This window comes from Rhinolophus sinicus, chromosome 8 (genome assembly GCF_057876585.1).
Source record: "Rhinolophus sinicus isolate RSI-liver-muscle chromosome 8, RSI-T2T, whole genome shotgun sequence".
Classification (NCBI taxonomy): Eukaryota; Metazoa; Chordata; class Mammalia; order Chiroptera; family Rhinolophidae; genus Rhinolophus; species Rhinolophus sinicus.
In genome coordinates, this window is record NC_142508.1 from 15,423,245 (window position 1) to 15,441,141 (window position 17,897).

At 34.2% G+C, this 17,897-nt stretch overlaps 1 protein-coding gene across 7 annotated transcripts in view; it reads right to left on the reverse strand.

Moving 5' to 3' along the window:
* Positions 1-17,897, reverse strand: part of MKLN1 (muskelin 1) — a 283,828-nt gene that overhangs the window by 76,209 nt on the left and 189,722 nt on the right. For 6 of the 7 annotated variants that reach the window (XM_074315595.2, XM_074315599.2, XM_019751074.3 and 3 more), the window contains 2 exons: positions 16,955-17,064; positions 13,789-13,981 (listed from right to left, as the gene is read on the reverse strand). In XM_074315595.2, coding sequence (XP_074171696.1) covers positions 13,789-13,981; positions 16,955-17,064 — 303 coding nt within the window. Of the gene's footprint in view, positions 1-13,788; positions 13,985-16,954; positions 17,065-17,897 lie in introns of those variants that run through there. The other variant, XM_019751101.3, reaches the window with a different exon arrangement.

The window sequence follows — 17,897 nt, forward strand, 5'->3', positions numbered from 1 at the left end:
GGAAAACAGTATGGAGGTTCCTCAAAAAACTAAGAATAGAATTATCATACGAACCAGCAATCCCCCTTATGGATATCTACCCAAAATATCTGAAAACATTTATCCCAAAAGATGTATGTACCCCCATGTTCATTGCAGTATTATTCATGGTGGCCAAGACATGGAAACGACCAAAGTGTCCTCCGATAGATAACTAGATAAAGAAGATGTGGTATATATACACATATATACAATGGAATATTACACGGCCATAAGAAAAGATGAGGGGCCGGCCCGGTGGCTCAGGCAGTTAGACCTCCATGCTCCTAACTCCAAAGGTTGCCGGTTCGATTCCCACATGGGTCAGTGGGCTCTCAACCACAAGGTTGCTGGTTCAACTCCTCAACTCCCGCAAGGGATGGTGGGCAGCTCCCCCTGCAACTAAGATTGAACACGGCACCTTGAGCTGAGCTATCTCCCAGAAGGCTCAGTTGGTTGGAGCGCATCCTCTCAACCACAAGGTTGCTGGTTCGACTCCCGCGGGGGATTGTGGGCTGTGCCCCCTGCAACTAGAAAAACAGCAACTGGACCTGGAGCTGAGCTGCGCCCTCCACAACTAAGACTGAAAGGACAAAAACTTGAAGCTGAACCGCACCCTCCACAACTAAGATTGAAAGGACAACAACTTGACTTGGAAAAGTCGTGGAAGTACACAGTTCCCCAATAAAGTCCTGTTCCCCTTCCCCAATAAAATCTTTAAAAAATAGAAAAAAAGATGAAATATTGCTAATTGTGACAATATGGATGGATCTTGAGAATATCATGCTAAGTGAAACAAGTCTGCCAGAAAGAGTTGAGAACCATATGATTTCACTCATATATGGGAAATAAAACTGAGAGCAACAGATGAACAAGACAAAGAAACAAAAACTCATAGACACAGACAATAGTTCAGTGGTTACCAGAGGGGAAGAGAGAAAGGGGATGGCAGAAGAGGGAAAAAGGGGGACAAATATATGGTGATGGAAGAACTGACGTTGGGTGATGAACACACAATGTGATACATATATGATGTATTATAGAATTGTACACTTGAACCTATGTAATTTTACTAACCAATATCACCCCAATAAATTTAATTTAAAAACATTTAAATTGTGAAACTGATTTGGCAGGATTAGGGTGATTTTTGATTTGGGGGTTTCTTTGTACTTTTCTGTTTTTCCAATTTTTTACACTGAGCACTGTAATTACCATAACTAAAATCACAAAATAACTAGATACATGGAACTGTTTCTAAACCTTGGGAGAACTTTTGTTTTTATAACATATTGTTATTACCAATATGATCCATTTTCACATCCTTTGTTATCCCTGAAATGTCCATTCTTCACAGCTCACTAGGCACATCGACATTCCTATAAGCAGCACTTTGTACAATGACATTAGTTTGTTTTTAACAAGGACAAAGAGAGCCAAATACACTCAAAGGATTTACAATCAGGCTTGCAGAAGATATTATTTCCTAAATTTAAAATATTAAGTATTCCAAATGTAAATATTAGAAATTATGATGACCTTACTCTAGGAAAATTAATCTTCTCCTAAATAATGGTAGTTAATGGCATAGCATCAGAGATGCTCAGTGTATAATAAATGCTTAGAAAAGGAAGAAAAGGCAGGGGGTGGGAAACTTTACTAGCCACATGGTTGACAGTTTCTTTGTCATCTTAATGTTACTAAGTTCCTTACATGTAAACAAACTGCTCACAAAAGTCCTACTTCCAATAAAGCTTATTCCATGTACACAACGGCACCCTGACAAGCCACACCATTTCACACAGCGGAGTCAAGCACACATTTTTAAAAATTGTTTTGGGAACTTTTTAATTTGGTTCCCTCTTTCTCTAACAAATTCCTTTTGTCTTCACTGGTCTAAAAGTCACACAATTCTCTTTGATATCTCTTATTCTTCTGTGAAGACTATTACAAAAGCTGAAGAAAATTATTTAGATGTAGCATTATCATAACTTTTTAAAAAGATCTTACCAAAGAATAAAGAATGGACTTTTACTGATACCTACTCTGTGCAAGACACCACAAAGGTTTACTCATTTACTACTGCAAATAAACTTATGCAACAGTTATGATTAACTACTGCAAAGATTAGAAAATCAAGATTCAGAGAAGTTAAATAACATGCCCAAGAAATCTAAAGAAAAGGTATAAAACTCAATTCCAAAGCCCAAACCTTTTCTTTTCAACTCTTTTCATAGACTGCATATGAATACGGACATATAACATAACAGACTAACACAGATATAATAGATCAGTTTTTAAACTACAATCTAAGATAAAACACTATAATAACACACATAACAAAACTCACCTATTCAATAACACATGAAAAAAAGTAAGACTTTGGGAAATAAAACTCACCATACCAGAACATTCTACAACATTAAACAAATCCAACAGAATAAAAGAGGAATAAAACTAAAGTTGTTGAAATATATCATTTATAATTTAAAGCAAAAAATGTAATCCCTCTCTTAAATAAAGACACTGGCTACTATGGCTAAAGTTGACTTTTTATGTTTAGTTTCTTCTCTGGAACACTGGTTTGCTACTACTCCCGATTACTGACTTTCCAAGAAGTATTCCTGCTTGTTGGAAGTGGTTCCATATAAGCAATGGTCAATTTGTGAAGCTAGCTGTTACACCAAAAAACAAAAACAAAAACAAAACAAAACACCTCTTCTTTTGGAGAAATTATGGTTTCACATAAGACACAAAAGCTAGAAATTTATGAATTCCAGTCCTCTCCCATCTCTCTACACTACAACTATCCAACTCTATCATTACCTTCTTACATTTTCATTTTATAATATTAAATTCTTTCACAACTCCAAACAAAAAATATTATATGGACTTAAAAAAAAACTATGTTGCACCTTGCAGAGAAACATGATAAATTAAAAATGACCCTCATTTAATGTACTCTAAATACATATTATTGCCTTTTGTCAGGGTCATCAATAAACAGTCCAGATCAGACATGGAGCAGGTTAGATTTAGTAGCTATTTTCAATAAAATAACATGTTTATGAATCTTCTTTTATACTTTCAAAAAGAAAGTGGTAATACAAATGTTGATTGAGGTTCTGGTAAACAGTAAATTCTGTTTCACATCCATAAGAGACACACGAAAGAAACTTGATTTAATAGAAAAGTTTAAGTTTTAGAAATCAAACAGTCATAAGCTTGAAACCATTTGAGGCAATCAACAAAATTTTACAAACATTAAAGCAGGGTAAAGATTTTTTTCAAATTACATTGCTTTCAGTACCTTGTCTTAATGTAAAATAACTCCCTTTCTGGATCTAAAAACAAATGAAAAGTTGACACCTCTATGTCCCAAATAATTTTACCAGGTTCCCTGTATTTCTAATTCTTGAAAGGTCTTGCCAATAACTTTTGTTTTAATATACTTACTTGTAGATAGTCTATATGATTCAGGAAAAAAATGTAGGCTCTCTATTGAAACAATGACCTTCTCATCTACAAAAATATGACAACACCCATTACATTGTTTTAAACGTCTCAAAAACCAATTTAAAAACAAGGCACTTAAACATGCTTGTGAACTATCTACATTTAAAAAATTACTTCTACGTTGCAGAGGAAGTCAGGCAGTTGCTAATATTTCTATATGTCTACTTTTGACAAAAATCTAAGCAAGAAAGTCATAAGAGGGTCTGATAAAAGTCAAACTAGAAAAAAGAAATGCATATATCACTTAGGAGAAAGCACAGAGAGATCTAGTTGCTAACAATTTTCAAACTATTTAAAGTCTCAAGGTCCAATACTGCCTCATTTTTATCCTACCATTATGACTATTTTAAGTAAACACATTTCATACAGTCCTAGCTAGGCACAAGCTGTTCTTGTCTCCAATAGTGAATATTATCTTTAAAACTACGTGATTAAAACATGAAACTTAGAAGAAAGCTTCTACTCACATAAAGAAATAATGACCAAATCTCATCTAAGACCACCCCCACCCCCACACACACACAAAAACATAGATTACGGTACTGCTGCTCATACCCAAACTTCTTTCAAACTGATTTCTCACCAAAACAGAGATTACGTTCAAAAGAAAAATTAAAAATTCACTTATAGGTAAATAACGTGTAGAGCATAAAAGCCTTCTGATAATTCAAGAATAATAATGGCTGGGTAAACCAGATTTTTTTTTTCTTCTTTTTTTTTTTTAAAGTTTTTTTTTTTAAAGATTTTATTGGGGAAGGGGAACAGGACTTTATTGGGGAACAATGGTCAAATTGTTGTCCTTTCAATCTTAGTTGTGGAGGGTTCTGTTCAGCTTCAAGTTGTTGTTCTTTCAGTCTTAGTTGTGGAGGGCGCAGCTCAGCTCCAGGTCCAGTTGCCGTTGCTAGTTGCAGAGGGCACAGCCCACCATCCCTTGCGGGAGTTGAACCGGCAACCTTGTGGTTGAGAGGACAAGCTCCAACCAACTGAGCCATCCGGGAGCTCAGCAGCAGCTCAGCTCAAAGTGCCATGTTCAATTTTAGTTGCAGGGGGCACTGCCCACCATCCCTTGCGGGACTCAAGGAATTGAACTGGCAACCTTGTGGTTGGGAGCCCGCGCTCCAACCAACAACTGAGCCATCCGGGAGGCAGCTCAGCTCAAGGTGCCGTGTTCAATCTTAGTTGCAGGGGGCAGAGCCCACCATCCCTTGCGGGACTCGAGGAATTGAACTGACAACCTTGTGGTTGAGAGCCCACTGGCCCATGTGGGAATCGAACCGGCAGCCTTCGGAGTTAGGAGCACGGAGCTCTAACCGCCTGAGCCACCGGGCCGGCCCCTAAACCAGATTTTAAAAAATCATTTTAGCAGTTGGTTCAAATTCTGAAGAGAAATATATGAATTATGGCATTTTTAGTGCAATAATAAATAATGGGGAAACTGAGCCAGTAAGTATTTACTAAGGCAGTAAAGCATAGTGGTAAAGAGTATAGATTTAAATCTTAGTTCTGCCACTTACTAGCTATGCTGTCTTAGGAAAACTATTTGATCATTTTCATTTATTAAATGGGGATAACAATAACTTATCCTAGAAGGTAGGCATGAGAATTAAATATATATATGTATATATATACATATGGTTCAGAAGATTAAACAGTACATTATAAAGCCCTCAAATATATATTAGTTATGACAACGATAATTATGTGATATTTGGAACTACACATGGCAGAAAACTAACAATCTTTTATGCACAAAATGAGAAATATGGTACAAAAGCTAACAGGAGTTAAGAAAAGGGGAAACTACTAGGGCACGGGAATAACGTAAGAACTTGTCTTGAAAGAGCTGACCTTGAATAATGAGTTAAAAGTGAACAGTGATGTAAGGGAAAGTAACCAGCGAAGGGAATACAGCATAAACAAAAGCATGAATGGGCAGGAATATGGAAAGAAGCCACGTTTCAAAAGCAGTCTGGCAGTGAGGTAGAGGAAAAAAAGAGATTTTTGCATTCTGAGTTACTGCTGAGAGGAAACAGGATCCTAAGGGAAAAGCAAAAATCTTACTAAACCCTCCTTAGTATAGTTAGGAAAAATGTGTGTCATTCAAAGATTTATAATACTGAAACAAGAAATCAACTTAAGATTTACACAAAGATATAAAATGGAAAAGGAAGAAAGACATTTTTAAAGTGGCAAATGAATCTGCATCAACAGAAAAATGTAGCTGAAAATGGCCAAATACTTTTCCACGAATTATAAAAAAGTGCAGTAAGCAACACTCCCTATAAAACATGAGCACAAATTAGAGATATAAACAGTTGTAGAGATATGAATAGTTGGAAAAGATAGGGTAAGACAACAAGAGGAAATAATACATGAATTGTCAGAGTTGAAGGAAAAGAGGAAGGAAAAAAATGAAAACATCACAGAAATGAAGGTCAAAGTGTAAGGAGAGAAGATCCTACTGAAAATATAGTAATGGAAATAAGATAAAGGATTTAGAGAAGCTTGAAGAATTCAACACAAATGTGCAGTTTAGGATAAATGAGAAAATGAAAGGAATGAAAGATAGACAAAGGCAACATATATTTGAGAGAAAACCAAAATACACAAAAAACCTAACAGTGCAGCCACACTGGAGTTGCCCTGTCAATATTATAAAATAACCTAAAAAAGATAAGACATTTAAACAGTCACAGGAAAAAAGATTACACTGAAAGAAGCAATAGTTGAAAATTACAGTTTACTTCTTGATAGCAACAATGAAAACTGGTTAACAATGGAATGATATCCAAAAATTTATTTGAAGAAAATAACTGTCAACTGAGAATTCTATAACCAGCAAAAACATCCTTCAAGAAAAGAGATGAAATTTCCAAGCAAACAAAACCTGAGCGAGTTAGTCTGCATTAGAAGAAATTCTTAAGGATGCCCTTAATAAGACCAGTGATGCAAATACAAAAAAAAATAATTAGTAAATATTTGGTTAAAATTAACGAACACTAACTGTATAATGCAAGAATAGTACTATTTTATAGGGTCTCTGAATCAAAATAGCAAAATAAAGGACAAGAGCATATGAGTTGGAAGGTGAGTAGATGAGAAATGAAAAGTCCACTAAGTCCTTGTATGGGAAGAGGGAAAAGACAGTGATGACTTTTGTTAAGTATGTATACTTGTCGTAATTTCTAAACTAATCATAACTAAAATACACAGAGAGTATTACTTCCAAATAAATATAAAGGAAAAAAAAAAGATTAGAAAAAAAGACAAAAATAAAAAAGAAAACAGAAAGAACAGACATGACAAAGTATATAGAGAGTAAAATGGAAGGTTTAAACCTACATGTTTACCAGTAATTCAATCATGTAAATAAATGTTCAAATCAAAAGAAGGCAGAGTAGAAAAAAAAAAAACCCAACTAAATTTATAGAAGGAAGATACTTTTATTTAAAAAGTGATACAGAAAGGTTGAAAGTAAAAATTGGGAAAAGATAGGCTATGAAAGTACTTAGCAAATGAAAGGCTACGTCTTAATGTAAGACAATTTATACCTTAAGACAAAACATTACTAGAGCTAAAAACACACTTCATAATGATTATAGATTTAATTCAAAACAAAAGAATTTAAAATTTGTATGCATCTAGAAACACAGCTTCAAAACATATAACGCAAAAACTGACAGAACTATGAGGAGACAATTCTATAATCATAGTGAGAAGCATTAATACAGTTTTTCTCAGTAATTGAGAAAATCAATATTGGTAAAGAAGATTTATGCAACATGATTAGTACACTGAACCAACTAGACATACATAGAACAGTGCTCCAACAACTAATGAATTCTATGCAAGTATAAATGATGTTTATAAAAATTGAACGAAGTAAGCCACATAGTGAGTCTCATCAAATTTCAAAGGACTAAAATTTACAGACTGTATACTCTGAACATTATTCATTCATGCTAGAAATCAGTAACAACAAAAAAATAACCAGAAAATCTTTATGCATTTGAAAATTGAAAACTATATAACTGGCTCACAAAAGAACCATATCATTTCATAACGAAATTATTGAACTAGATAAAAGTGAAACACAATCTCATAACACAACTGAAAAATAAGAAGAGGGAAATTAATAACCTTAAGTGCATATATGGGAAAATAACAATGTCTGGAAATTAATAAGCTAAGCATCCATCTCAACAGCAAATTAATTCCAAAGAGAGAAAGAAGACAACATTAAACAAAGAGCATAAGTCAAGGACATTAAAAACAACAAAGAATCAACAAATCAGAAAACGATTCCTTCAAAACACCAGTGAACTTGGTAAAATTCTGGCGAGAGTGACAGTGAAGAAAAGAAAAAAGGATTAAATTCATAAATAAGAACGATAAAGAATGAAAAAAGAGACATGTCAAGAAAATACTGTTTACTGCTCAGCAAACAGTAAAAAGATAATAAAGGGATATTAAGTATATTTTTATGCCCATAAGTTTAAAACTTTAAGTGACACTGACAAATTGCTAGAAAAATATAACTTGTCAAACCAACCAAACAACTATCCTGAATAGTACTAAAACATTTAAAGAAATTTAACTGACAGGCAAAAAATACTCTCTCTAAGCAAATTCCAAGCACAAAGAGAGCTCAATGGTTAAGTTCTACCAAGCATATGAGAAAGAAATAATTCAAATCTTATACATATTCAGAGAATAGGAAGACAATGTTAACTCCTCAATCCACGGTGTGAGATTAGCCTCACAATGATACTAAACCTGAAGAGGAAGATAAGAGAAAGAAAAATTACAAGGCCAATGTTACTAATGAAATTAGTTGGAAGAATTCTAACAAAATATTAATTTAGATTCAAAATACACCAAAAAGTATATGACAAAGTTAAGCATATCTGAGGTTTAACAAATTATAAAATTAATCACTCTGATTTCCTAGATTAGTAAAGTAGGAAAAAAAACATATAACAAAAAGTAGAGAAAAAGTGGTAAAATTCAATATCCATTTATAACACGAAATCTTAACTACCTAGTAATCTGATACTGGATCTCTAAAAATCCCAGATCAGAAATCATATTTAGCAATGAATGCTGGAAGCATTTCGTTTTACATCATGAACTACAAAAGAAAACCCACTATCATTACATCACCTCAACCTTGTACTAAGTATCCCAGCCAAAAGATTAAATACAAGGGGGGAGAAAGGCATAATGGTTGGAAAGAAAAATATGTCATTATGCATAAGTATTTTCAACTGAACAAAAATGAAAAACCCAGCATAGTAAAATTTGTGTATAGAGCTAATATCGTCTTCAGGGGGAAATTCTTGACATTAAATGCCTACATTAGAAATAAACTACGGACCTTGGGTTCAAAGACGATTTTATGAATTTGACTTCAAAGGCAAGGGAAGTAAAAGCTATAAAATAAATGAACAAGACTATATCAAACTAAAAAGCTTCTGCACAGCAAAAGAAACAATTGACAAAATAAAGAGGCAACCAACTGAATGGTAGAAGATTTCTGCAAACAACGCCTCCTATAAGAGGCTAATATCCAAAATATATAAGGAACCTATACAACTCAACAACAAAAAGACAAGCAATCCAATTAAAAAATGGGCAGAGGACATGAACAGAAATTTCTCCCAAGAAGACAAACAGCCAACAGATAAATGAAAAAAATGCTCAACTTCCCTAGCTATTAGGGAAATGCAAATCAAAACCACAGTGAGATATCACCTCAAACCTGTTAGAATGGCTACTATCAACAAGACAAATGGTAACAAATGTGTGGAGAAGACAAATGATAACAAGTGTGTGGATAACAAGGCTGTGGAGAAAAAGGAACCCTCATACACTATTGGTGGGAATGCAAACTGGTGCAGCCGCTATGGAAGGCAGTGTGGAGGTGCCTCAAAAAATTAAGAGTAGAATTACCATATGACCTAGCAATCCCTCTCCTGGGTATCTACCCAAAATATCTGTAAACATTTATCCCGAAAGATATATGTACTCTGATGTTCATTGCAGCTTTTTTTACGGTGGCCAAGACATGGAAACAACCACAATGTCCTTCGATAGATGACTGGATAAAGAAGATGTGGTATATATACACAATGGAATACTATTCTGCCATAAGAAAAGATGAAATAGTGCCATTTGTGACAACATAGATTGGATCTTGAGATTATTATGCTAAGTGAAACAAGTCAGACAGAGAAAGTCGAGAACCATATGACTTCACTCACGTGGGATATAAAACTGAAAGCAACAAAGGAACAAGACAAACAAATGAAGTAAAAACTCATAAACACAGATAACAGTTTAGTGGTTACTATTGGGTAAGGGGGGAGCGGGAATGATAGAAAAGGGTAAAGGGGATCAAATATATGGTGATGGAAGGAGAACTGACTCTGGGTGGTGAGCACACAATGTGATACATAGATGATGTATTATAGAATCATACACTTGAAACCTATGTAATTTTACTAACCATTATCACCCCAATAAATTTAATTTAAAAATGCCTACATTATAAAAGGATTTCTATTAATGGCCTCAGCTTTCATTTTAAGAAAACAGAAAAGAACAAATTAAAACCAAAGCGTGTAGAAGAAAGGAAATAATAAATATAAAGGCAGAAATCAATGAAATATAAAAAGAGTAAAAAAAAGGGAAAAAAACACCCCACAAGACAAAACAAAGAAACCAAGAGCTGTTTTCTTAAAATTAATAGACCTAACCAGACTACTAAGGAAAGAGACAAAAGTTACCAATATCAAGAATAAGATATGATATAACGGTATTAAAAGAATAGTAACAGAATTATTAACAACTTCATGCCAATAAATCCACCTATTTAGATGAAATGAACAGATTCTTCAAAAGGCACAATCTACCAATGCTCACCCATAATGTGAATAGCCGTACAGATATTAATGATACTAAATTTGCAGTTAAAAACCTTGCCATAAAGTTAAATCCAACAAGATTTGAGACGTCACTTTAAAAACGTTTAAGAGAGGGAAACAGGCCTACAGTGGAATTAATAACCACTGCATAAACCAAGGGATGAGAAGAAACAAAAAGGGGGGGAGAGAGGAAAAATAAGAGGCGAGAGGGAATAGAGGGAGGGAGAAATTTAAAGAAGGTAAAAAGGAAGGGATGAAAAGAAATAAAGACCTCACGTTGAAACTCTAGGAAACACTTGAACTAGTAAGCCTGTTAGAGTGTTATTAAATAAGTTTTACCCCATCCTTATCTCACAAAAGTAAGCTTGCATGTCTTAGGAAATCAGACAAACACTGCAAAGGAAGGATATCTTTGAGAATTTCCTGTTCCTAGGTAATTACTTTTCCCCATCATCACTGGATTCTACCTTTTCCCCCAGGCATTGTTAGAGAGGAAATAGCAAAGATTGGTTCAGGAATCACCCACCCCTAATGAAACTGAATGTAAACGTAGAGATGTTTCTAGGCAAATAGGAAGCCTATGAGAGACACTTTCTTCAAATACAGACCATACTTGAAGAGAGTAGTAATACATTACATAGACCAAAAGTAAGTTTTGTTTCTTCCATTAAAGATGTTCGCTAGAAGATGGTTTTGATTCCCTAGATTTTCTTTCCTATTTAGCAAGCAGGAACTCCTTGCCCTTCTCTGCTATGTTTTTAGTGGAACAGAAGCCAAAAAAAGTCTGCAGTGTTTACTTCCTTATTTGTCCAACAAATTATCATCAGTGAAGTCAGCAGCAAACTGAACAACCCTGGAAGGAATGTTTATTAACTAAACACTGTTGCAAGCCAGTTGAGTACAAAAAATAGGACTTGGCTCTAAGTCTCAAGAATCCTTACTACCAATTTAACTTGGTTCCTTCCTAGCGCCAGAAGGGTAAGTTAAGTCTCTGTAGTAGCAGAGTTAGACACGATTTTACCATTTTCTCTTAAATGACTATATTGCTAAAAAGACAGTTTTGAAACATGTAACTGTTTTTAGCCAAGTAATTGTTAATACATAGAGTTGTCAGTGCATTTTGTTGCTGTTATTATTATTGTTTACCTTAAAATATTACGTTTTATAAAGATAAGGATTTGAAACAAAACAAAAAAACCTATAAAATTACCTATAAAATTTGAAGGAATTCTTCAAAATGGCATACATACGTATGTACTTTCACGGATGGCATTTTAATGGTTTGGGAAGAGACTGATTATCATACTTATTCTATTTGTTTATATTTCAAAGTATACTCTACTTCAAACATAGTCATTTATTTGCATGTATCATTACCAATAAATAAGCAGTAACAATGCACAAGGCTGAGAGGCAGATTTGTTATTATAACTCAACAGAGTTAGAAGCAACTCACTGTAAGTTTAAATAGGCAGGCAGTACTGGTTCTGTTTTCTTCTGTTGTAAACTAGTCAACCAATATCTACAAATGAGTACCTAATAATATTGAATAAGTGGTAAGATTAAAATATATGAAAGCAGAGCATTGAGAAAGTCTATATTCTTTATTTCTTTCTGTAAAAAGATTCACCAAATTTCATTCCACAAGTTTCATATTGAGTGTTCAGCTGTTTTTACTCACAACGCTTCTGCCACCAAATGTGTGGGGTTTTTTTCTTACATCAACCATTTCTCCAATTCTTTGACACCACCTGGGTATCCAACCATTCAGTTTAATTCTGACACTACGTGGAGTTGGCTGACTCCACAAGTTAAAAGGCTCAGTTCCATAAGACAATCCGCCCTTCAGACGCTGAGCACAAGTCCTGGAACAGCCATACTTCCAACCTACCAGCTATAAACCAGGGGCTCCCACCAGCCTCCCCTCAGGTGCGGTAATTCACTAGAGTGATCACAGAAGTGAGGAAAATGCTTACTTGTTCTTACTGGTGAATTATGAAGGCTACAACCCAGGAACATCCGGATGGAAGAAAGGCACGTGGCAATGTACTAGGGTGCAGGTGTGCTGGTGTGTGTTGGGGTCGGGGTGTGTGTCTGTCTGTCTTTCTCCCCCCCCCCCATGCCACCCTCCCAGCACCATGATGTGCTCACCAAACTGGAATCTCTCTGAACCCTGTTGTTTAGGGTTTTAGGGGGAGGTTCCATTATGTAGGCATGATTGGTTAAAACACTGGTCATTGGTGAACTCCATCTCTGACCCCTCTCTGCTCTTCAGAGGTCGTGGGGGGGGAATGGGCGTGGGAGGTGGGGGGGAAGGGGGTGAGAGGTGGGGGGAAAAGGGGGTGAGAGGTGGGGGGAGGGGGGAGCGGTGGAGGGGGAGGGGATTGAGAGGTGGGGGTGCTGAAAGTTCCAGCCCTCTTAATCACACGGTTTGGTCTCTGGAGATCTGAAGCTATGTAGGGACCCCAGCCACCAGTTATCTTAGCATACAGGACACTCTTTTCCCTCCGCAGATGCCAAGGGTTTTAGCAGCTGTGTGCCAGGAACTGGACAAAGATCAAATATTTATTTTTTATTATACCACAAGCACCAGCGCTGTGCTTTGAGATCACGAAAGTCACTGTGGGAGATTTTTTAAAAGGATGCCATTCTATAAAGCAACAACAGAGATCCTTTCTTAAAATAATAAAACATGTCAGACCTTAACTATTCAATCGGATGTCATCCTCCAAAACAATTAATTATCTTGCAAGGTTATATTATGTTCCACCATTCACATTTCTTTCAAAATCAGAATATAGGCCATCCAAGAATATCAGCAATTATGTAGCATTCACACCACACAGAAGATGTTTGCAATTTACAGCTCCTCGTTCATTCGAATTACCTACTAATAACATTTTTTGGCTTAGTCAGCCATCCTCCTCCCCAAATTATACTACTGAAAAATGACAATTTGTTACCAACAAAAATACATAAAGGAACAGGCACTAATACTGAAGGTGACATTAAAAGCCTTTTTCTAACGTGGTTTAGCACTAGTCAGTGTTAGTGTCTATATGTGCATGGTTTCCCAAGATGACAAATTAGATTTAGAGATGTGAGTTCAATGTGTTTCTTTTTGTTTTTTAAGTCTCATTACATTACGGACCCTAATAAAAGAAATCCCTAACCCAAGGAACTAACAGTCTTTCCAGAGTAAAAAGACAGGAAGGAAAAAAAAAAGAAACTAGTAATGGGGATAATCCTACATTCTTCTTAAAAAACTGTTTCTTGTATATACTTAAAATCACCCGAATCAATCCAGGTTTACGTGTGTATAACATACCATTTACAGCTTTTTCAATTAGCTCTTCACAAGCATCAAAATCACCCTTCAACACCAGTTTATCGTGCAGATCTGTTAGCATGGGATGCTCCAGGGCAATCTTGGTTTTCTTCTGCAGTGACTCGAAGGCTTCCGTATAGTTGTGCTGTCGAAAGTGTTTTAGGCAAAGGCGAATGGCTTCCTGTTCACGGTACTACTGGAACACAAGAAAAGTGTGAAAAGAAGAGATTTGCTTAGTTATTACTATAGGAAATAATAAGTGACGCCTAATCTAAAGGGAGCATTTACTATGTGCTAAGCATTATACTAACCCTATTCATTAGTATCGTTATTTCCGCTTTTAAATGGCAAACCTTACACTTAGTCAATTGTATTAACTTGCCAAAGGTCACAAAGTATGTAGCAGAAAATGATATGAAAGAGATAATGATATACAGATATATTATCTATCTATCTATATATATACATACAAGTATGTATTTCATAAACATGAAAGATATAAAAAGATGAAAGCAGACCTAGAGCCTGAACTTTCAAGAAAAGCAGAAAAACTGTTTATCAAAGCCTACTTAAGACTGCAAAAATTATAATTTTCATAGTTTTTACTAGTCCGATTACACTGTTGGTACTGAAAACAGAAAAGCCATTAAATAATGTACATAAATTATACTTTTCGTTCTTGGTTCTTAGTATTACCACTTGAATGATAAATATTATCAAATATTTATGTATTTCAAATTCACAAACAGGTTTTATGACTCAAAATCATCAGAGACTATTTAAATTTTATATTTTTTTCTAAATTTGGGCTACCTCATCTATTAAACAGCAATAAGTAAAAATCTCAATTAACTAGAATCCAAAAAGAGGAATGTTTAGTTTACTAACTCTTTCCCATAATAGGATGAATGCAAAAAATATAAGCTCATATACAGAATTTAAAAAAATAAAACAATAGTGACTTCAAGAATATGTTGAGCTTTCCACAAATTTTCTACATAAGAATAAAATAAACTGATGACACAGAAGCAGTACATGCCAACCAAACAAAAATATGATTTAATTGTAAGCAATATCCTTTAATAAATCAAGAAAATAAACTACTACCTTTCAGGAAGATTGACAAGACTTGAAACACAAGTCAGTTTATAGTTGGCTGGTATTCTTTTTTTATTAATAAAAAGTTATCAAAATACTTTTTCCTTAAACACTACAGTTAACCAAGATTTTCCCTTATCCTATATCCAAACTAATTTAACATTATTATTTTCTTTCCCTTGACCTGTATGTAAAGATTTATCATACCTATCTAGAACCGCACTAAACAGTAATACCTTTTTAATTATGTTGACTTTAAATAAAAGTCTGAATCACATCCACATTTTAAATTTTCCATCAGGCTGTATATAGATACATAGTAGGAGAGGACTTATGAAATAACAATTTTAATGCTTCAAAAAAGGACTGAAAATCAAAGGGTGAAGATTTTAATTTCCAGAGGTTCATAAGACAGTGAAAAGTGAGTATGATTGAACAATTTTAAGTTTTCAAATATAATCTCTCCACAATGTTGAGGACATAGGTGAAATTTGCAACTCCCTGCAATATCAAGAGATTTGTGCAAATATATTAAAGAAAACACACATATACATATCATAGGCTAAAGGGAAAATTTTAATTAATTATCAGAGGACATAAGCTTTTTTTTTAAAGAACCACATTTAGAAGATTTTAAGCATATACTATCTATTATGTGCATAACACTGTAAGATGATTTTCAATGTTTAAAAATATCGTATCTAACTTGCAGGAACTTACAATGTTATAAGAAATCCAAAAATATATGATAAATACAGAAAATACTAAAAGTCACCCTTTATTTTAAATTGAATATAATGAAATGCCAAAAACAAATTACTGTGTTTCCACGAAAATAAGACCTAGGAGACCATCAGCTCTTTTGGATGAGTCTTTTGGAGCAAAAATTAATATAAGACCCGGTCTTATATTAAAATAAGACTTATATAATATAAGACGTGGTCTAATGTAATGTAATATAATAGAATATAATTAATATAATACCAGGTCTTATGTAATATAACATAACATAATACCAGTATAATATAATACTAGGTCTTATATAAGACTGGGTGTAATATTAATTTTTCCTCCAAAAGATGTATTAGAGCTGATGGTCCGGCTAGGTCTTATTTTAAGGGAAACATGGTAGTCAAACAGAAAGTTCCTCAATTAAGCTGACCAGAAAAGAACTGAAATTCCATTTTAAAAACCTTACAAAGACCTACATTGCTACCCAATCTCCTATGAGTAGATCAGTTTACCCCTTCTTGCAAATAAAATACCAGGAACTGGTGATTAGACTAAAGCTTTATCACCATGACAAGGAAGAGAGTCCCACCCTCAGAAAAAAAAATTATCCAAGAGTCAAATAAATAAACATTAAAAAGAAAAATGAAGTATATAATAGGTGTTCAAAAAACCCCAAAAGACCTATTTCTTAGTAATTTAAATTCACATTTTTCAGGCTGTATCTACTGTATAAAATTGACCTATGAATAAAACTGTTAAATATAATTTTTATTCTTCCTGTAAGCACAAGATCATAATATTTATAGAAACTATTTCAAATTCTTTAAAAGGAAAAGTAAAAATTTCTACTTTAATCAACACAAACACAATAGCGGGATGTATTATAAAAGCAATTTAGAACCACAACTACCCCACTAAAAACTGTGTTGAAATATTTCTATCAATATAACTTAAAAACAAAACTCTGGGCCATATGGATATAATAATATAATGGAAGACTCTGGAATCAGAATGCCTGAGCTTATATACTGGCTTGAACACTTTACAACTGTGTGACCTTAGGCAAAATACTTAACCTCCCATTGCTCCATTTCATCATCTGTAAAATATGGATAGTAATTATACTAATCTCAGCGTGGTAATGATTAAATAAGTTATAAAGATTGCTTAAAAGCTGACGGAATGTAAATGCTTAATAACTGTTAGTTGATTAATCATAATGATTATCACTACTCTCAGTATTTTAAATTATTCTCAATGAAGACAAGAGACTGACACAATTCTTCCTTTACAGTCAACAGAAACACACAAGCAGGGTTGTTAAATACAGTCCTACCTTGCTATACCAGTTGAGACAGGGTTGTACTACATCAGGATCATCAATGCCACTAAGTTCAACATACCAGATGCTAAAGTTAAAGCTGGGTCCCCAGGATAAGAGTGGAACTTTGGGGGAGGAAAAAAAAAAGAAAGAAAGAAAAAAAAGAAAAATTAACATAGTTCAAATAAAACTTCAGCAAAGTAAAATCACTATTCAAGCCTATTTGGATTCATTCAACAAATTTTGTGAACACTTTCTGTATGCCTAGCACTGAACTATTAGGTGCCGAACCTACAGTAGCAAAAAGAAACATGACCCATGCTAGCATGAAGTTTCTTTAATTATAAAAACATTGTAAGATCAATTCAAAGTGGTCACTCATAAATCCTCCCCAAAACAGGAGAGGGCTAGATGATTTTCGCAGGCAAACTTTACCAAACCCACAAGAAACAAATAACTATTATGTAATTTAAACTATATCAGAGGACAGAAAGAGACTGAAAGTTCAATTCCTTACCGTATTAATAGTCCTAAAAACAAAACCAGAAGAAAAAGGATTGAACGCCAATCTCGGCTATGAGACTATATTCAAAATTAAAAAAAAAAAAAAAAAAAAGGCGCAAAAAAAGTCTAGGTTTTAACTGTAACTAAATAAAGTTCATTCCAGGAATGGAATGATGGTTCGATAATAGGAGAGCTATTTTAAAACAATTCACAATGTTAACAAAGTAAAAGAGAAACTAATTTGATCACCTCAAATGGTGCTAGGAGTAAACTAATAAAATTTACTTTTTACTAGTCTTAAAAAGCTTTTAATACATAAGAAATAAAAGGTAAATCAAAATTTTCTTAGCTAGTTTTTTTTTAAAAAAGTTATCAAAAACCTCAAAAATACCTAATGGAGAAACAGTAAGTATTGCCTCTCAAGTCAGGAACAAGCAAAAGAGGCCCAGTATCT